Source organism: Onthophagus taurus, chromosome 11, assembly GCF_036711975.1.
Source record: "Onthophagus taurus isolate NC chromosome 11, IU_Otau_3.0, whole genome shotgun sequence".
Taxonomy (NCBI): domain Eukaryota; kingdom Metazoa; phylum Arthropoda; class Insecta; order Coleoptera; family Scarabaeidae; genus Onthophagus; species Onthophagus taurus.
Window position 1 is genome coordinate 5,016,035 of NC_091976.1, and position 16,782 is coordinate 5,032,816.

At 33.5% G+C, this 16,782-nt stretch overlaps 4 protein-coding genes across 4 annotated transcripts; 2 read left to right on the forward strand and 2 right to left on the reverse strand.

The window, feature by feature from the left end:
* The first annotated feature begins 262 nt into the window (after nt 1-262).
* On the forward strand, nt 263-1,853 carry LOC111422458 (15-hydroxyprostaglandin dehydrogenase [NAD(+)]-like). The gene is made up of 4 exons (XM_023055643.2): nt 263-495; nt 555-788; nt 846-1,174; nt 1,256-1,853. The coding sequence occupies exons 1-4, from the start codon at nt 403-405 to the stop codon at nt 1,374-1,376; spliced, it is 777 nt and encodes a 258-aa protein (XP_022911411.2). The 5' UTR covers nt 263-402; the 3' UTR covers nt 1,377-1,853.
* LOC111422459 (uncharacterized) lies at nt 1,639-5,783 on the reverse strand. Its single transcript, XM_071200231.1, has 6 exons — nt 5,679-5,783; nt 2,375-2,467; nt 2,215-2,313; nt 2,066-2,155; nt 1,868-2,005; nt 1,639-1,802 (listed from the first exon to the last, which is right to left on the reverse strand). The coding sequence occupies exons 1-6, from the start codon at nt 5,740-5,742 to the stop codon at nt 1,771-1,773; spliced, it is 516 nt and encodes a 171-aa protein (XP_071056332.1). The 5' UTR covers nt 5,743-5,783; the 3' UTR covers nt 1,639-1,770.
* Nucleotides 5,784-6,036: 253 nt separating this feature from the next.
* On the forward strand, nt 6,037-7,222 carry LOC139432174 (uncharacterized). The gene is made up of 7 exons (XM_071200569.1): nt 6,037-6,135; nt 6,186-6,332; nt 6,383-6,451; nt 6,512-6,553; nt 6,616-6,714; nt 6,775-6,849; nt 6,906-7,222. The coding sequence occupies exons 1-7, from the start codon at nt 6,075-6,077 to the stop codon at nt 7,052-7,054; spliced, it is 642 nt and encodes a 213-aa protein (XP_071056670.1). The 5' UTR covers nt 6,037-6,074; the 3' UTR covers nt 7,055-7,222.
* Nucleotides 7,223-15,908: 8,686 nt separating this feature from the next.
* LOC111413872 (uncharacterized) lies at nt 15,909-16,782 on the reverse strand. Its single transcript, XM_023044993.2, has 2 exons — nt 16,164-16,782; nt 15,909-16,105 (listed from the first exon to the last, which is right to left on the reverse strand). Exons 1-2 carry the CDS (start codon nt 16,670-16,672, stop codon nt 15,940-15,942), a joined length of 675 nt encoding a protein of 224 aa, XP_022900761.1. The 5' UTR covers nt 16,673-16,782; the 3' UTR covers nt 15,909-15,939.

Sequence of the window (16,782 nt, forward strand, 5' to 3'; positions counted from 1 at the left end):
CTACACTCTCTAATAAGAGATATTGAATTCTAAGTTGATAAATATTTAATAATTCACACCTTCGCCCCTATGGCAGATATAGCGGTGTGCTTAGATGAAAAACGTTCTGGATGTAGTACTCGAGTTTTCTGATGTTATGTCAGCCTGCTACAGCCTTTCAAAGTTTAGAAAATAATTATTTTCATGTTCATTACTTGTCTGGTCGACTGTTATTTTATGAATCTGAATCTGGGTCAGATTTAAATCTGATGCTAACTTCAACGACGTGAGATAAATAGATACCAGATCCATAATTATAAAACATTACGTCATTATAAAAATTACATACGATAACCTTTAGAAGATTAATTGAACCTCAAATTATTATTAAACGTTATTTACTCGTCAAACTCAGTCTTAATAATGTTGGTTAAAGGTAAAGTTGCGCTTATATCTGGCGGTGCGTCAGGAATTGGATTAGCGTGTGGAAATCAATTGCTAAAAGACGGCGCTTTGGTAAGTTTAATATAACAATGAAATAAAAAGGATTTAATTTTTGAAATTAAATTTTAAAGGGAATCGCTTTGGTGGATATTAACGAACAACTCGGAATTTCAGTTACGGACGATTTAAACAGCAAATACGGACAAGGAAAAGTAATTTTCATCAAGGCAAATGTATCAAATAAAAACGAATTCCAAGAAGCTTTTAAAAAAACCGTTCAATGTTTTAATCAGTTAGATATTTTTCTCAATAATGTTGGATTATTTGATGAAGTGCATTACGAAAATTGTTTAACTGTTAATTTGGTAAATGCATATTAATTTGGTGTCGAATTGATATATTTACGGTGATTGTTGTTTTAGCTCGGTTGTATTCATGGTTTAAAATTGGCCATCGATGAGTATCTTCCAAAATATAAAAGCGAATCCACAGCAATTATAATAAACACATCATCGATGGCCGGGCTAGTGCCTATTGTAGGCGTTGAAATTTATAGTACCACCAAATTCGCTATAATCGGTTTGACCAGAAATTTCGGCTGTGATTATCATTATAAAAGAACTGGTGTGAAAGTTATAGCTTTATGTCCCGGAGCAACAGATACACCTATATTAGATGATGTAACCACCACAAAGTTAGTTTATAGTGACCGATTACAAACTCTTCAAGAAGCAGCAATGAATGCGCAAAAGTAATGAAATTAACTTATTTTTTCTTAAATACTATATTAAATACAAATCGTTTTTATTATTAATTAATAATGATTTTTTAGGCCTGAAGATTTAGCGGAGTGCTTTATTCGGATTATTAAAACAGAACGTAACGGTTCTACTTGGCTTGTTAACGAGGGAAAGGAAACTGAAATCGAATATCCAAAATTGGTATCTTTTTAAATTTGCTTATCTAGAATCCTCTTTGGATATTTGTATATTTTTGTTGATTAAACTGAAAAAGAATCTGTTTTATATTATTACAGATTTATAATCTTACAATAACTTTAGTTCAACCGAAAAAATAGCATTCAACGATGCAGCGTATATTATCTACTTTACAACATGCTATGTTGTTGATCGTATTATAACAGTTGTTCTTTTCTCTTCACGTTTATTTGCGCTATGAAAAGTAAAAAAAAGATGAAAGAAAAAAAGATAGAAATTCGGTCTTTAAAAATATATATTTGACTCAATCAACTTATTTATATCCAAACAAAAAAAAATAATCGGAAAATTTTAAAACAACCTTTTCTAACAACCATAAAATTAATTATATCGATTAATCCAAACCATTTTACAACCCACTTCCACCACAAGAATTATGAACTGAAAAAAAAAATAGGTAAATAAAATAAATAAAAAAATTATAAATTTTAATTCGTTTAGTTTACCAAAAACAACATCCGTTATAACTACTCCAAGAACATCATTAATCGTTTTTGAAAGGTCATTAACCAATCCTGTAACGGTTTCAATCACTTTTGAACTAGCTTTAGCAACAGCAGTTAATAAACAACCCAAAAGATGTTCTAAAAAAATCATTTGTTGAAAAAAATTAAATATAACCAAATTTATTTAAAAGAACTTACCTAAATTGGGGATTAAACATCTTAGTGTTTGAGCAACAAATTTAAGTAATCCAACAACAACCTTAACAACTGCTGTTAATGCAGCATCAACTGAGAAAAAAATTACAATCAATAATATAAGAACATAGAGAAAGTGATATTTTTCTTACGTAATTCATAAACTAAAGTGATTACGGTACACAACACAGATTGTATCGCTGTGATTAGAGTGGTCACGAGTGCGCCTCCAATCTCTATAATAGCATTTCCTATAATAAATTAAAAGTCAATAAATTACTTTTTACGCCGTAATTATATAAAAAAATTTACCAAAAAGAGAAACTTGTATAAGAAGTCCAGATAATTGTCCACAAGAATTTTGAATTTTATCCTTACAATCGGGCGTTAATTCCGTTTGTGTAGCTAAAAAAAAGCAATTTTAAAAAAATATGTAGTTCAAGATACTGGAATTTGATAAAGATGTTAAATGTCTCGTTTATTCTTGAGAACAAAGGAGTTCAAACTGTCGTCCCTCAATAATGTATTAACTTGGACAACATATTTATAAGGTTAAATTTGAGGTAAATAAGAGGTATCTGAATAGATAGAGGTATTTAAACTCGGTGCGAGGATTCGTACCAGTTTGTTCAGTGTTCGTTATCATAGTAAGTTGTGTAAAGAGAAATGTTTGCTGCTCGAGTATCCATCAAGCATAACAGTACCACAGGTTTTGCTCCTGTGATACTCACTGAATTCGCATATACTATATGATCAGAAAATAGACCTTCTAACAAAAATTGTTAAATAACCCAGTTAAATACCTCCTCACCTGAGAGAAGTTGAAGCTGGAGAATATTACAATGAAAGCCGACAGAAAACCGATAAAGTACGAGGATGAGCTGGACTTTAAGATTTTGGGAGTGTGTTGGAGGAAGGTTAAGACTGGAGAAAATACAAGGACGGAGTTAGAGAGTAGAGATAGAGATGTGGAAAAGCAGGAAACTGAAAACTAAACTAAAACTGAAAAGAGAACACACAATAATAAGTATAAGGTCATAATAACGAAGGAAATTCCGGAGTTTTTGATGGAGTAGGATAGAAGGACAGAAAAAATTATGCTTGCGCAATTTAAGTGCGGGAACGAAGAGAGGGTGAATAAATATTGGATGGGGGATGAAAAGAGGATGTGTAAATTGTGTAGGGATGATTTGGAACCGACGAGAGGACGCATTAGTAGTGCCATTGGGTGGGTATTTAACGGTATTTACCCAAATTTTATTTACTCACACGCACGCAGGTTTTTATTTGGGTGGCGGTAGGTACAGGTGTACTGAGCAAACAAGTTAGAACTGGAATCTTCACATTTTGATTGGCGCAAAGGGTGGGGTGGTGCACTGGCGCGGCGCGGCGCGTTGGCACACGCATTACCTTATGATCATCAGTCAGTACTTAAACTCAGAAGCGAGCGACCTGATCTACTGCGCGCGAAATAAAGACAAATATTCAGTAATTTGTAAATACTGCACTAAGGAGTACTTCGCAAACGTTATCAGGTTGAAATGCATAAAACGCTGGCTCTTGACATATATGCAACTGGTTGTCCTTTATCTATGGTTGGACACCCACTGTAAGAGAAATTTTTTAAAATGCATAGAGCGTCTTATGCCTTGCCAACCAGAAAGAAATTATCCACAATTTTTGTGGATACAGAATATGCGGATATGAAAAGTATAATTGATCAGCAACTCAAACTAGCTAAAATTCTTCGTTTGCAATGTGATGGATACGCAATGAGGGCATAGCAAATTTTGTGATATCAAAACCCGAACCGGTGTTTGCGGACTTTATTTCTACAGGGTCTAGCAAACACACAGCAGAATATCTTAAGAGTGAAATAAAGAAGATTGTAAATAAATTTGGCACCGAAAAGTTCCTTATGGTAATCGGAGACAATGTTGCTAATATGAAAAAGGCATTTAGGTTTCTATAAGATGACTATCATCTCGTTTATACCGTACCACTGGGTTTCATGGCTCTACTCTTCATCTTCTGTGCAACGATATCTTAAATTTTACCACCTATACAGAAGTTAATTACAGACGCTACACACATAGTTAATGTAATAAAACGATCCCAAATCTTATCTTTTCTACTTGTGGAAATAAGCAAAACGAAGGAGTGTAAAGTTAGTTTGAAACTACCATATAAAAAAAAAGTCAGTCTTCAAACTTTAGTTGTTCACGAAAAGGCAACGTCATTGGATAAACATATAAAAACTCGTTTACTAGATGACACTTTCTGGGCGCAGGTACAACAAATTTGTGACCCAACCCAACCCTAGAATCAAACACCCCGATGATCCACAAAGTGCACAGAGCACTTTCTGCAATAGAACTAAAAATTATACGTAGCATTTCAAATTTTTGCACATCTGAGAAAGAAGAAGATGCAATACTTAAAAAGGTATTTAATCGCAAAGAATTTGCTACAAGTCCGATTCATGTACTACTGAATCCTTGTTCTAAAGGAAGGAATTTGTCACTGTCGGAGGAAATAGACGCAATGGAGTTTATACGCAACCTATCCCCCTTAATGCACTTGTTTGTAATTGCAGATTTGGCAAATTATAAATAAAATGATGGATTGTGGGCAAAAAGATTCTTATGGACCAGTGTAATAAACATGAATCCAATTGCTTGGTGGAAGGGCCTGTGTAGCAGCTCCAATATGAGTAAAGTTCGTGTTAGGATTTTATCAGCCCCAGTGTCTTCAGCGGCCACAGAACGGACATTTAGCACATTTTCGTGGATACATAGCAGGAAAAGGAATAGAGTGGAAACAGAGAGCGTTGGAAAAATTACTTTTATTGCCCATAACTGGAAATTAATCAATTCTGAAGTAACAGAAATGAGGGAACAAACAAAGGCAACTACATACGAATCCATCGAAGGAAACACAGAGGATAGTGATGGCCTTTTTGCCTCCGATATTGAAGACGAAACAGACTACACGTCGACGATTGCGCCTGAACCTGTTATTAACAGGTCATCCGACTCCGGCGAAGAACTCTAGGTCCAAAATGCAAACAAGGTTTTGAAATAATTTTGTAATCGTTGTTTTAACTTTAGAGTTAAAATGTTTTTAATTAGAATACGTTTTTGTTACCGAATATATGTTATGTTTTTCATGGAAAATACATTTATTTTAAGAGTCGGTCTTTGGAATTTATTTATCCGAGTATATTCCCATTTTGGGTAAATACCGGGTATATTCCCAGGGTATTTACAAAAAAATATTCACCGCGTGTTTATCCATCACTAGGCATTAGTGTGAAGTGTTTTAATTGTACACAAAAAGGAACAATAAAAGATATTATATAAGAGTAATAACAACAACAACTGAATTTTTGGAAATTGTTTGAATGATATGGATGGACGTTGAGCTTTGTATGTGATATTGAGTTATTACCTACAGAAATATAAAAAATAAAGATCGTACAAATACATAAAAATATAGCTTCGAATTGTGATTGCAAGATTTGTGTATTTTCTTAGTAAGATCTCTAGAAAAGGTTAAAAAATAAAATGATATATCTTGGATGAGTATAGTAAAATATTACTTTAAAATTTTTTACCTTCAGTTAACCTCAAAGCAATGCAAAATAGTGCCAAAATCAATACGTTTTTGAAACACTTCATCTTGGTGGATTTATGAGTTAGTTCTAGCTGAAAGAGTTTTTCAAAACTTAGAACTCGTTTAAACAGTGTCCCTTTTTATACTAGGAGAAAAAATTTTAATTAAAGAAAAAATAAAAATAACATATTCTTTATCATTTTTATGTATACATAAAAAAAAATGATAAAACTAATTAGTTAAAAATGTTTTTTCTTTGTTATATTCTATTTTATTTATTGAAATTCCATTGCAAAAAAATACTATATAAACTTAAAAAACTCAACGTAAAATCATCAGTTAATCTTTTCTAGCTGAAAGAAAGAAATTCAAAACTTCAAAAGAAAAGGATTTCAACATGAATTCATCAACTTTTTTACTTCTAACCATTTTTTGTTGTGGTTTTTCTTCAATTCAAGGTAAAAAATTAATATTTAATATTATTTAATAATTTATATTAAATCTTAAGCCGGATTACTTGGTGGTAGCGGTTCTGGGTCACTTACCGGTGGTTTACTTGGATCAGTTACCGATTTACTTTCCGGGACAATTTCCGCTGTACTTCAATTAGGGGGGCAAATTTGTGGTGAATTATCTATAAAAATCACTGGAATTTGTAAGAATTAAAATTAAATAATAATTATAAATAACTAATTATTTTTTTAGTACCATCGATTACAGCTGTATTAGGAGCTGCCTTAAACGGTGTTTTAGGAATCGTTGCTAATCTAGTTGGTAAAATTTAATTTATAATTTTATTCTTAATTTATTCATAAATTATTTTTAATTTTTCAGCAAATCTTTTAGCTACAGTAGTAAATCTACTCAACAACGTCCGTGAGTCGATTTTTTTAAACTAACTTTTATTAATTAATTTTTAATGAAATAATTTGTTATAGTTAACCTGGCAGGAACTTTACTACTCGTTGCAGCCGATGTAGTGACATCATTATTAATTTTCTTAAAAGCTTTCCTAACCTGTATGATTCATCCACTCGGTAAATTAAAAATATTAGATAATATAATTAATAAAATTATTGTTTAATCCTTTATTGTAGTGGAACTTCTCGAAGTTATATTATGCGCAGCAACCGATCTTGTAGGTGATGTTTTAACCAACTTAACCAAAACCAGTAAATTAATAACCTTTTCACGTTAAATTATTTATTAATTATACAATTTTTTGTAGTTGAAGCTTTAAAAGTGGATATTCTGAACCTCTTAAATAACCTTTTGGGATGTATTGATGACTCTTCGCTGTCGTCTAATAAAAAACGTTCTTCACATCGCGCTATTAAAGCCAAAAGACATCGTAAAAACCAAAAAGCAATTTCTTAACTTAAAAAGAAAATTTAAATAGCAAACAAAAATTAATAAGAATGGAAAATTAAAAATAATCGTAAAGTGAATTTCTAGCAACCAGAAAAATTAACGGCATTAAATCTGGAAATGGTAATCTCTAATGTTCTTAAATAATGTTCCTTAATTGTATTCTTTAAATAAATGGTCTTTAAAATATTTTTTTCATTCATATTTTTTTTTGTCACATAAAAAGCTTTAATAAGTTAGTTCTTCCACAATTTTTAACTGGATACAATTGGCACGATTCAAAGAATCCGTCAAATTACTGCAATTTTTTGTTAATTTCTTTTGCCCTAGAAATTTCCGTCATGCCAAATGTAGTGTTAATGCAACCAAAAAATATTTCATCATTAGAAAAATATTGCCAGTTCCATAAATTCTCCAACGTACCAGCTGACGAACCACCTTGCCAAGATACAGTTTCCTTTTACAGGTAAAACAGAATGATATGTCAGAAATTCGACCTCCAAATCACTGTGGGAATGATCACTATAAATAAACATAAATATCATGAAAATAAACATCAAACCTTTGATAATTCATACCGAAATGGAAGAAGCATAGGTATATCATGATTATGATAAAGATACTAGAAATAAAAGTTGAAATAGACAACAGAATATGGCAATAATTCAATGTATAACAACGGAAATGGTAATTTTAGTGGAAGAGGTCGAGCAAGAAGTGGATGGCAGGTAAATCGCATCTCATATAGAAGAGAGAGAGGGAACATGACCAAGGAAGTTCTAAGAACAAAAGTCTCACACCAGAAGGAAAGCTAGATAAACCACATTGGGAAAGTGTAACCTTCGAAAATGAAAAAAAAAAACTTTGTTGGATGCACAACCTGGATCATTCTGGATGTAAATCAATTTACCCAAAGAGTTGTAAAGAATAAAAAAAAGGACGATAATCCACATAATTTCTTGGAATTTGAAGAAGAAAAAGATATTAATTTATTAAATGTTATTCCTTCTAAGGTAAGTCGGGGTAACTGGGACCCCGAAGTACATGGGCCACGGTCATTTTCGCGCTCTTTATTTTGAATTTCCAAGGTTTTCAGTGTTGGAAACTATTCATTGGAGAGCTAACTTCACAAAACAATCTGTCATAACCAAAATGTTACAAGGGTTTGTAGATTTTAATAAAGATCAGATTTGTAATACTTAAAAAAACGTGCTGCTTAGAAAAAATGCAGCTGCTCATTACCAGATTCCTAGATCAACATTAAAACATTATACAAGGTGGGGTAAAAGTAATGTCATAATGTGAATTAGCTGCCATTTTGTTAGAAATGAAAAAAATAGGGCTCTGTTTTCACGGAACGTTTATTTAAAAGTGTAAAATTTGTTATATTAACTTGAAAAAATTATATCGGTCAAATGACCCCCTCCTGAGTTAATACACATTTGTGCTCGTTTTACGGCATTTAAAATTGTTGCTCGCGAAATATCAGGCTCCAAATTGGCGATTTCTTCTTTAATGTTAGCTTTCAAGAGTTGCAGGGTTTGTGGTTTGTTGCGGTAAACGCGAGATTTCAAAAAGCCCCAAAGAAAGAAGTCTGGCGCCGTCAGATCTGGCGATCTGGCCGGCCAGTTCAAATCGCCAAAACGGGAGATCATACGGCCCGGAAATTGGCGTTTCAAAATCTCCATCGTTGCCCGAGCTGTGTGAGCGATTGCTCCATCCTGTTGGAACCAACAATGCTCGAGACCCAATTCAGCGATTTGCGGCAAAAAAAAATTGTTTAACATGTGTCTGTAACGCTCACCAGTTACGGTTACGGTGGTGCCGTCACTTTGAGGGAATGCAATGGCTCTTCGTGCATTTCATGTGGATTCTCCGTACCCCAGAAACGCATATTTTGTTTGTTCACATAACCGCTTAAGTGGAAATGGGCTTCGTCGCTCATTGTGATTTTGGATACGAAATCATCGTCCTCTTGCACCAGGTTTAAGAGAGCATGGGAGTAAGTTAACCTCACTTGACGGTCAGCAGGTAGCAATTGGTGAACGGCTTGGACTTTATACGGAAACAACTTCAGGTCTTTCACCAAAATTCGACGCAACGAACGTCTGCTGATACCGAATTGTGTGCATCGTTGTCTCGTCGATGTTTGTGGACTCTCTCGGACGTCCTCGGCCAACGCAGCGATATTCTCAACCGAACGAGCATTACGGGGCCGGCCACTTCTTGCAGCATCTCTAGTGGACCTAGTTTGCACGAGACGCTCATCCAAACGCTTAATTGTTCGCGCACAAGGTGCAGGACGACGAGGAAAACGACGACGAAATTCCCGCTGCGTTAAAACAACAGACCGAAAATTCGTCAAATAAGCAGTAACAATATTTCCGCGTTCTTCGAGCGTGTATCGCTCCATTGCTTATTGTCAACTAATTCTCTATCTGTCTACAACATAAATGTCAAAACACAATGATATTTGACGCCATTTGCAATAATTATGATACATTCACATTATGACATTACTTTTGCCCCACCTGTTATATTAGGTACAAGAGGTAAAGGCAATGTATTAAGAGATGGTAAAGGAGGTGGAGGCGTGGTGTCATATATATCTTCTTGTGAGGAGTAAGAAATTGCAACATGCCTAAAAGTAATGGAGAAAAATGGGTTCGGACTCTCCCGGGAGAAAGTAATGGATTTAGTAGAATTATACATAAAACAAAATAATTTAAAAACTAGATTTAAAAATGAAAAGCCGGATTTTGACTGGTTCTCGTTTTTTAGACGTAGAAATCGCTTATCTATAAAAAAGTCGCAAAGCATTGAACATGTCAGATGTGATCATGTTAATCCCTGGGTGATTTACTAAACGGGAAACCAGGCCAAATTTATAACTGTGATGAAACTTCGTTTTGTCACGACCCTTCGAAAACGAAGGTGGTTGTACTATGAAAATTCAGGGTTGAACCTACGTCATCAGCCAACACAACCTTTCAGCAGAACATAGCAACCATATTAACTACCGCAACAGTGCTGGAGGAGATAGCAACCACCTCAACTCCAGCAACTGTTCTGCAGGATATAGAAGCCACGTCAACTGCCGTAACAGTACAGGAGGTCATACAAACCACGTCAAGTACATCGACAGTGCACAATTACGAGGTAACCACTAACTGCAACAGGTACACAGCAGAATGAAATAACGATGAGAAATATTAAAATAATTGGGAATGCACGAAAGAAGCATACACAAGCTAGACTATCTATGTAGGAAAGAACAAAAAGAAAAGTAGAAGGAAGATGCTATGAAACGTAAGAAAAAGGCAACCGAAAAAAAAATAAAAGACAAAATAGATAGACAAATGACAAAAAAGTATAAAAAGAAGGATATTGATGACGAGAGCGAAGTAAGTGAAACTTACTCTGTCCAAAAAAGTAGTCGAGATTCCCAGTTCTGGTCCGAAGAAGATGAGGATATAATAGAAGACGGGCAATCCCTCAAACCAGGTGACTTTTGTATCGTTCGAGTTTATGGCAAGACAACATCATCTTTTAGGCTGTACGTGGCTGAAATTCTTGAAAAGGAAAATACAGGCTACATGGGAAAGTTCTTGAAACGACACTGCTAGACTATGAAATTTCTTAAGACAGATGAAGAATCATACATAGCAAATACTGACATAGTTCTTAAGCTATCTAAATCTATTGTAAGCAGCTCAGCTCGCTACAAGGATATGATCAGTTTCAGTACAGATTTAACAGATCTTACTATTTTTCAAATTTCTTTATATTATTAATGAAACGTGTTGAATCTTTTAATTATATGTTTTTTATGCGGATCAACTCATTTTTCTAACATTTAATGTTATTTAGTTAAGAGTTCCCACTCACAAAATGCAATAAAACTGTTATTCTACATAATTTGTATTAATACCATAGGTGATCGTAGTGCTAACCTACTCTTACATCACTTCTGACGATACTGTTCTTCATTATGAACAGGAAATGACTATTCATAAAATAATTTTTTCGTTTTTATTAAGTAGCTCAGTTACACCATTGCTGTATAAAGAGAAAGAATAGGAAAATAGCAGGGTCTGGTCCAGTTACCCTAATTTAGTGGCAAAAAATATAAATATAAAATAAAAAAATATACCTATATAAATAATAATTAAACTGAGAAGCAGAACTTGTTCAGAAATAATCGGTTTTCAAGAATGAAAGTTCTAAAGTGACCTACATTGCCTAAAACTCATTTTAAAATTATTTTGGACATTTGAAAGTCGATGGCATCATGTTAATAGGTAAAAAAGATGGCCCAGTTACCCCGACTTACCTTATTTATAAGTGTTAATTTCAAAATTTTAAAATTAATGCTATTTTAGACAGAGCTGCCGAAATTTCTATTTTAAAAACAGAAATTGCGTTAAAATTAGTTGATTTTGATAGACATGTAGAAAACATTAAAAAGATTGAATTAATCTCAGTTAACCAAAAGAAAATGGGTTATAGAAATATTTATTGCTATAGTAGAAATAAATAAACAATTTTATTTCTTTGATAAAATATCTTACGATTGTCTAATTGGGATAGATAATATTAATAAATTGGAAATGATATTGGATTTTGAAAAGCGACATGGGAATATTATATAATTTAAAAAGTTACCTGAATATTATTATCAAATAATTGAAGAGAAAAAAGAAGTTGAAAAGTTAATGGAAAAAGAAGGAAATGTAATGGATAAAGTAGAAGAAAAAAATGTTAATAATTTAAACCAAAAGGAATGTTATAATTGTGATGTTATTGAAGAAAATAATGAAATTATTGATCATAAAGAAATATTTATAAATGAAATTGATGAATTAGATTATATAAATGATAATTACATTCGGGAGCAACTATTTTCATAAGATTCAATTTGAAGATGATACTCCATTACGCAGTAAAAGTTATCCAATACCATTTCATTTTAGAGATCAAGTTAATAAAGAAATTGAAAAATTAATAGAGCAACAAATAATGGTAAGATCAAATTCTGATTTCATAAACCCAATTATAATCGTAAAAAAATCTGACAACAGCTTGAGAATTTGCTTAGATGCCAGGGAAATTAATAAAAGAATTAAACCAGGTTTTGAAACACCTCAAACAGTCGCTATATTAACGTCAACATGTGGAACTTGTAAATATTATACAAAAATAGATTTAAAAGAACACTGTTAGGGCTATCAAGCGAGTTACCAAACAACAAAAGCAGAGGGAAGACACAGTAAGTACTGCACCAGTTAAATTTATCTGCCTCTTTTATGTTTCAGGTGTAACGGAGCGGTTAGCAAGGTGCTTGAAGAAGAACGATATCATGATATGATACGGTACAGTCAGCAAAATTCGGAACACTTTTCCGATGGCTAAAGAGAAGCTAACCTTATAAAAGGGACCAAGAGTTTATCTACAATCATGCAGTCGTTGGAAGTATTAGCCAAACTGGACGAACATCGAATACCGCATCAAGGAGCAGGAATAAGATCCAGCAAAAAGAAACGCACCATAGATTTCGATAAGACCAAGTACCCAAGTACAAGTACAGTACCGTACAGTATTGTTGACGTTTTAGGATTAATTATAAAAACCATAACTGATTGATGCCCAAGATGCTGTTAAGTACGATAAGTTAATAGCCTGCCTAGGATCAAACCAACTAGAGTTAACCACATTAATAAAAGAGTCTTGTCGCAGCTGTGAGTGAGTGCGGACGTAGGTTATACCAGCATTGGTGCAAGGTCAAATCAAGAGACTCACTAGTACTGTATATAGCCCGTATGACGCCAAGATGTAACAAATGTCGAAACTATCATCAATCCCCAGAATGTACCAAAGCAAAGGGGAATTACTAGAATGTGTAAATTTTAATGGTAATCACTCTGCTAACTATCGAGGCTGTCTATATTTTAAGCAACACACGTGACTACAACTGTCTCAACAGTAAATACACAACAAACAACCAAAAACTGAGAAAAAACGTGTGTAAAATGTAAACTAGATAGTTTTTCTTCAGTAGTAACCAAAACAATAACAGTGCTCACACTTCTTCTGAAAGCCTTTCATCACAAACATGTTAAGCTCCCTTATAAATATACTCATACAAACCATCACTTCTTACCTACCTCAAATGATAAACTTTATTACAACAAATCTAGCTCTCCTAATCAATGAACAATAATACTGCAAAAACAATAAACATAACAACAATCCTAAATTGTAGTGCTGAAGGAATCAACAATTGTAGAAGCGAACTTATATCTTTAATGGAACGGCATAGCATTGACGTCGCATGCATCACGGGAAAACAAATCATAATAACGGAACGCTCAAGATACTTGGATACATAGTCATAAGAAAGGACCGTCAAGCTGATCTCGCAGATAAAGCATCCAAGGGGTGGCAATACTACTAAAAAAGGGTATTACTCACCACCGGATAAACCACTTTGGGAGAATTAGATGCTCTTCTCGTTTCTCACAGATTAAGCTGCATTGGTGCTCCCTCGAGGTACTTTAGGAATAGTGATTATTTGAGAATGTGTAACATCTCGTCTTCATAATCCTAGAGTAATATTTCCAGTGTACAGATTCTAAATCAAAATATTCTTTGTGGTTGTACAAATCTTTTCATCTACAGTCAATGTTATTTTCGTTGCTTTGAATGTTCGAAAACTGAAAGACATTGCTTAATCGATAGTTCAAAATCACCCGTTTTAGAACCTTTTTTGTAATCACGGATAAGGTTTCATTATAATTATAATAATGGAAAAGTGTCACCCACAATAATGACAAATGGAACATTCACGTTTCGTCTCAATAAAACGTGGGCTAAAGGCAGATTTAATGTCAAGACATGTTTTCAAATTGTAATTTACTCACCACCGGATAAACCACTTTGGGAGAATTAGATGCTCTTCTCGTTTCTCACAGATTAAGCTGCATTGGTGCTCCCTCGATGTACTTTAGGAATAGGGATTATTTGAGAATGTGTAACATCTCGTCTTCATAATCCTAGAGTAATATTCCCAGTGTACAGATTCTAAATCAAAATATTCTTTGTGGTTGCACAAATCTTTTCATCTACAGTCAATGTTATTTTCGTTGCTTTGAATCTTCGAAAACTGAAAAACATTGCTTAACCGATAGTTTAAAATCACCCGTTTTAGAACCTTTTTTGTAATCACGGATAAGGTTTCATTATAATTATAATAATGGAAAAGTGTCACCCACAATAATGACAAATGGAACTTCCACGTTTCGTCTCAATAAAAGGTGGGCTAAAGACAGATTTAATATCAAGACATGTTTTCAAATTGTAGTTTACATCAACCACTGCAAATAACACAACAATGAAGAATGAATTTAAGTTTAAAAAATCGGAACCAGAAGAGCTTGCAAGGTTATCTCATCCATTACACCTACACAATGTGGAAAATTCGATTTATCGTTTAACTTTTATGCTACAATTTTCCATTCACTTTCATTTAGTGGCATCTGCAGCGATATTTTGATGTAGGCAAAGACTTCTCGGCAAGGAGAAGAGGAAAAAGATGAAGATCAAGGTATTTCAGCAATAGAAGAACTTGAAGCAGTTGTAGAAACCTAAAATTAACCCAAAGCTGCTATATCTTCCACAGGTAGTACGAAGCGATAAATATACTGAGTTTAATACAGTATAAGGGACAGGAAAACGATGAGTCAGAATATTTGGGGATCAGATTTCCATCAAGCTATTCAAATTAGTATCCCCACATGCTAGATTTATGGTGTAAACTATTAGATAATTAATAACACCCTGTTGGAGGCAGAAAAGTGAAAATATGGTGTACCTGTTTTTCAACGTTACCAATGCCAACTGCCTGCACCAATGTATTTATTCACAATCAAGGGTCCAGCCAACTCTTCAACATAGGTACAACCAACATGCAAATCTCCGTGTACTTCAAGAACTACAACTACTGCTCTTTTAGAATACCATTGAATTTCAGACACGCAGGTCCCAACAATCTTAGCAACAGAAAGTCAAGATATTGATGCAATTTGCGCTATAGTTCTTGAAATAATTTGCTTTGAAATGATAAAAGTGTTTGTAGCATAAAAATATTGTTGCTAGACGTTCGTTAACTGGCCCGTCTAAATTTTGTATCTTTGTTGGTAATTTTGGGTCCTATCATACTCGGTAAATCTTCAAAATGTGTAGAGTAGTTTTTCTCATCTATAATGTCATGTTTTATCTAGATTATATCCTTTATATCTTCGAATCCAATCCTTTCCAGTATAGATTTTTTAACAGCTTTTCTCCAGTAATGGATTTCCGTGGCTTTTAGTCTTTTTTGTGTTTTATCCTTTATAGCTATAGCTAGGAGTAGTATACCTTATGTTTGTTTTCTTGTGTTATATGTTTATCTCACCGTATACTGTGTAGCATAAATATCTTTCCTACAATGCATATTTCCTTCGGCTACTACTTCGTCAAATATTCGTCCCTTCAATATTATGGCTTTTCAATCCTCTAGCAACGTCAAATTTCAATTGACTCAGTGAAAACGGAGTGAATTACGTTAATTGAAAAAATGGAACAAATAGAAACTTAAATTCCCTATTCTTTATTCCCGGTCAATTTTCTGTGGCTCACGAACCCCAAATAAAGAGATTTCATCTAGTTTAATTTATAAGTTGTGCCTAAAGAAAGAAATTTTGAAAGTTTTATACAAAAGTAACACTTAAGTTAAATAACTTATGTTTTTGTTATCTGCTGCGAGACTTTATATTTGATAACATTCACAAAATTGAAAATGGTTAGGAAAAATTAAAATATGAAATTTAAAATGGTTAAATTATTTTTATTTGTAATCAGTAAACAGCTCGTGGATTAATTACTCTAAGATTTTTTCCACCACAAAGAGCAACACCGGAATAAGCCCCAGAAACTAACGCGACCCATAAAAGAAACGGCAAAAATCCTACTAAGACCATAAACTTTATTTTCCAATTTCGTGAACCCATTCTACGAACACACCTAAAAAAAATAAATGATATTATTAACATCAAACTTTGATTTAAAAAGTATCATATACGTTTTACTGTGTTTAGCCATCCTTCCCGGAAGACTTCGCATTTGAGCTTTTATTACTCCTACAACCGCACATTTTCTATGACACAATTCGTTTAAAAAACCACTTCTTTTAACGATTACTTTTTTTTCCTTTTCCGTCTTATTTTCATTTTTAGAACAAACTGAACAAAGTGATGGTACACAAAATTTCTTAGAACTCTTTCTATCTTCCTGCTGTTGTTGTTGGTTTTGTTGTTGACAAACACATGAATATTTCTTCACTTTGATATCGTTTCGATAAATGTGCGCCACTTTCGGTCCCAATATACACTTTTGGTTATCGTCTCCTCCGTCGGACGATATATTATGAAAACTATTGGAATCCTTTTCGCTTACTGGTAATTGTGCTTGACTCGAATCGTAACTATAATCACCGTTGTCGTACTCTTCGCGAGACGAAATCGAACGGTACCATTCGTTATAATAGTCGTTGTACAACTCGCTATCGTATCCGTCCCTTGGTATATACATATGTGGAATTATTTTATTTATTGGTTTTTATTTTGATTTTACACGCGCGAAAATTTTGAATCGAAATTGATCGAATAATTTTTTTGGTTTTGATTTTGATGAATTTGACA

Bases quoted from the DNA above. Each gene is read 5' to 3' on its own strand.
- LOC111422458 (XM_023055643.2), top strand. From the start codon at position 403: ATGTTGGTTAAAGGTAAAGTTGCGCTTATATCTGGCGGTGCGTCAGGA. The intron at 789-845 runs GTAAATGCATAT...TTGTTGTTTTAG, and splicing joins ATTGTTTAACTGTTAATTTG to CTCGGTTGTATTCATGGTTT. The intron at 1,175-1,255 runs GTAATGAAATTA...ATGATTTTTTAG, and splicing joins GCAGCAATGAATGCGCAAAA to GCCTGAAGATTTAGCGGAGT.
- LOC111422459 (XM_071200231.1), bottom strand. From the start codon at position 5,742: ATGAAGTGTTTCAAAAACGTATTGATTTTGGCACTATTTTGCATTGCT. The intron at 2,156-2,214 runs GTAAGAAAAATA...TTTTTTTCTCAG, and splicing joins CACTTTAGTTTATGAATTAC to TTGATGCTGCATTAACAGCA. The intron at 2,006-2,065 runs GTAAGTTCTTTT...TGATTTTTTTAG, and splicing joins ATGTTTAATCCCCAATTTAG to AACATCTTTTGGGTTGTTTA.
- LOC139432174 (XM_071200569.1), top strand. From the start codon at position 6,075: ATGAATTCATCAACTTTTTTACTTCTAACCATTTTTTGTTGTGGTTTT. The intron at 6,452-6,511 runs GTAAAATTTAAT...TTAATTTTTCAG, and splicing joins AATCGTTGCTAATCTAGTTG to CAAATCTTTTAGCTACAGTA. The intron at 6,554-6,615 runs GTGAGTCGATTT...AATTTGTTATAG, and splicing joins AAATCTACTCAACAACGTCC to TTAACCTGGCAGGAACTTTA.
- LOC111413872 (XM_023044993.2), bottom strand. From the start codon at position 16,672: ATGTATATACCAAGGGACGGATACGATAGCGAGTTGTACAACGACTAT. The intron at 16,106-16,163 runs GTATATGATACT...TATTTTTTTTAG, and splicing joins ATGGCTAAACACAGTAAAAC to GTGTGTTCGTAGAATGGGTT.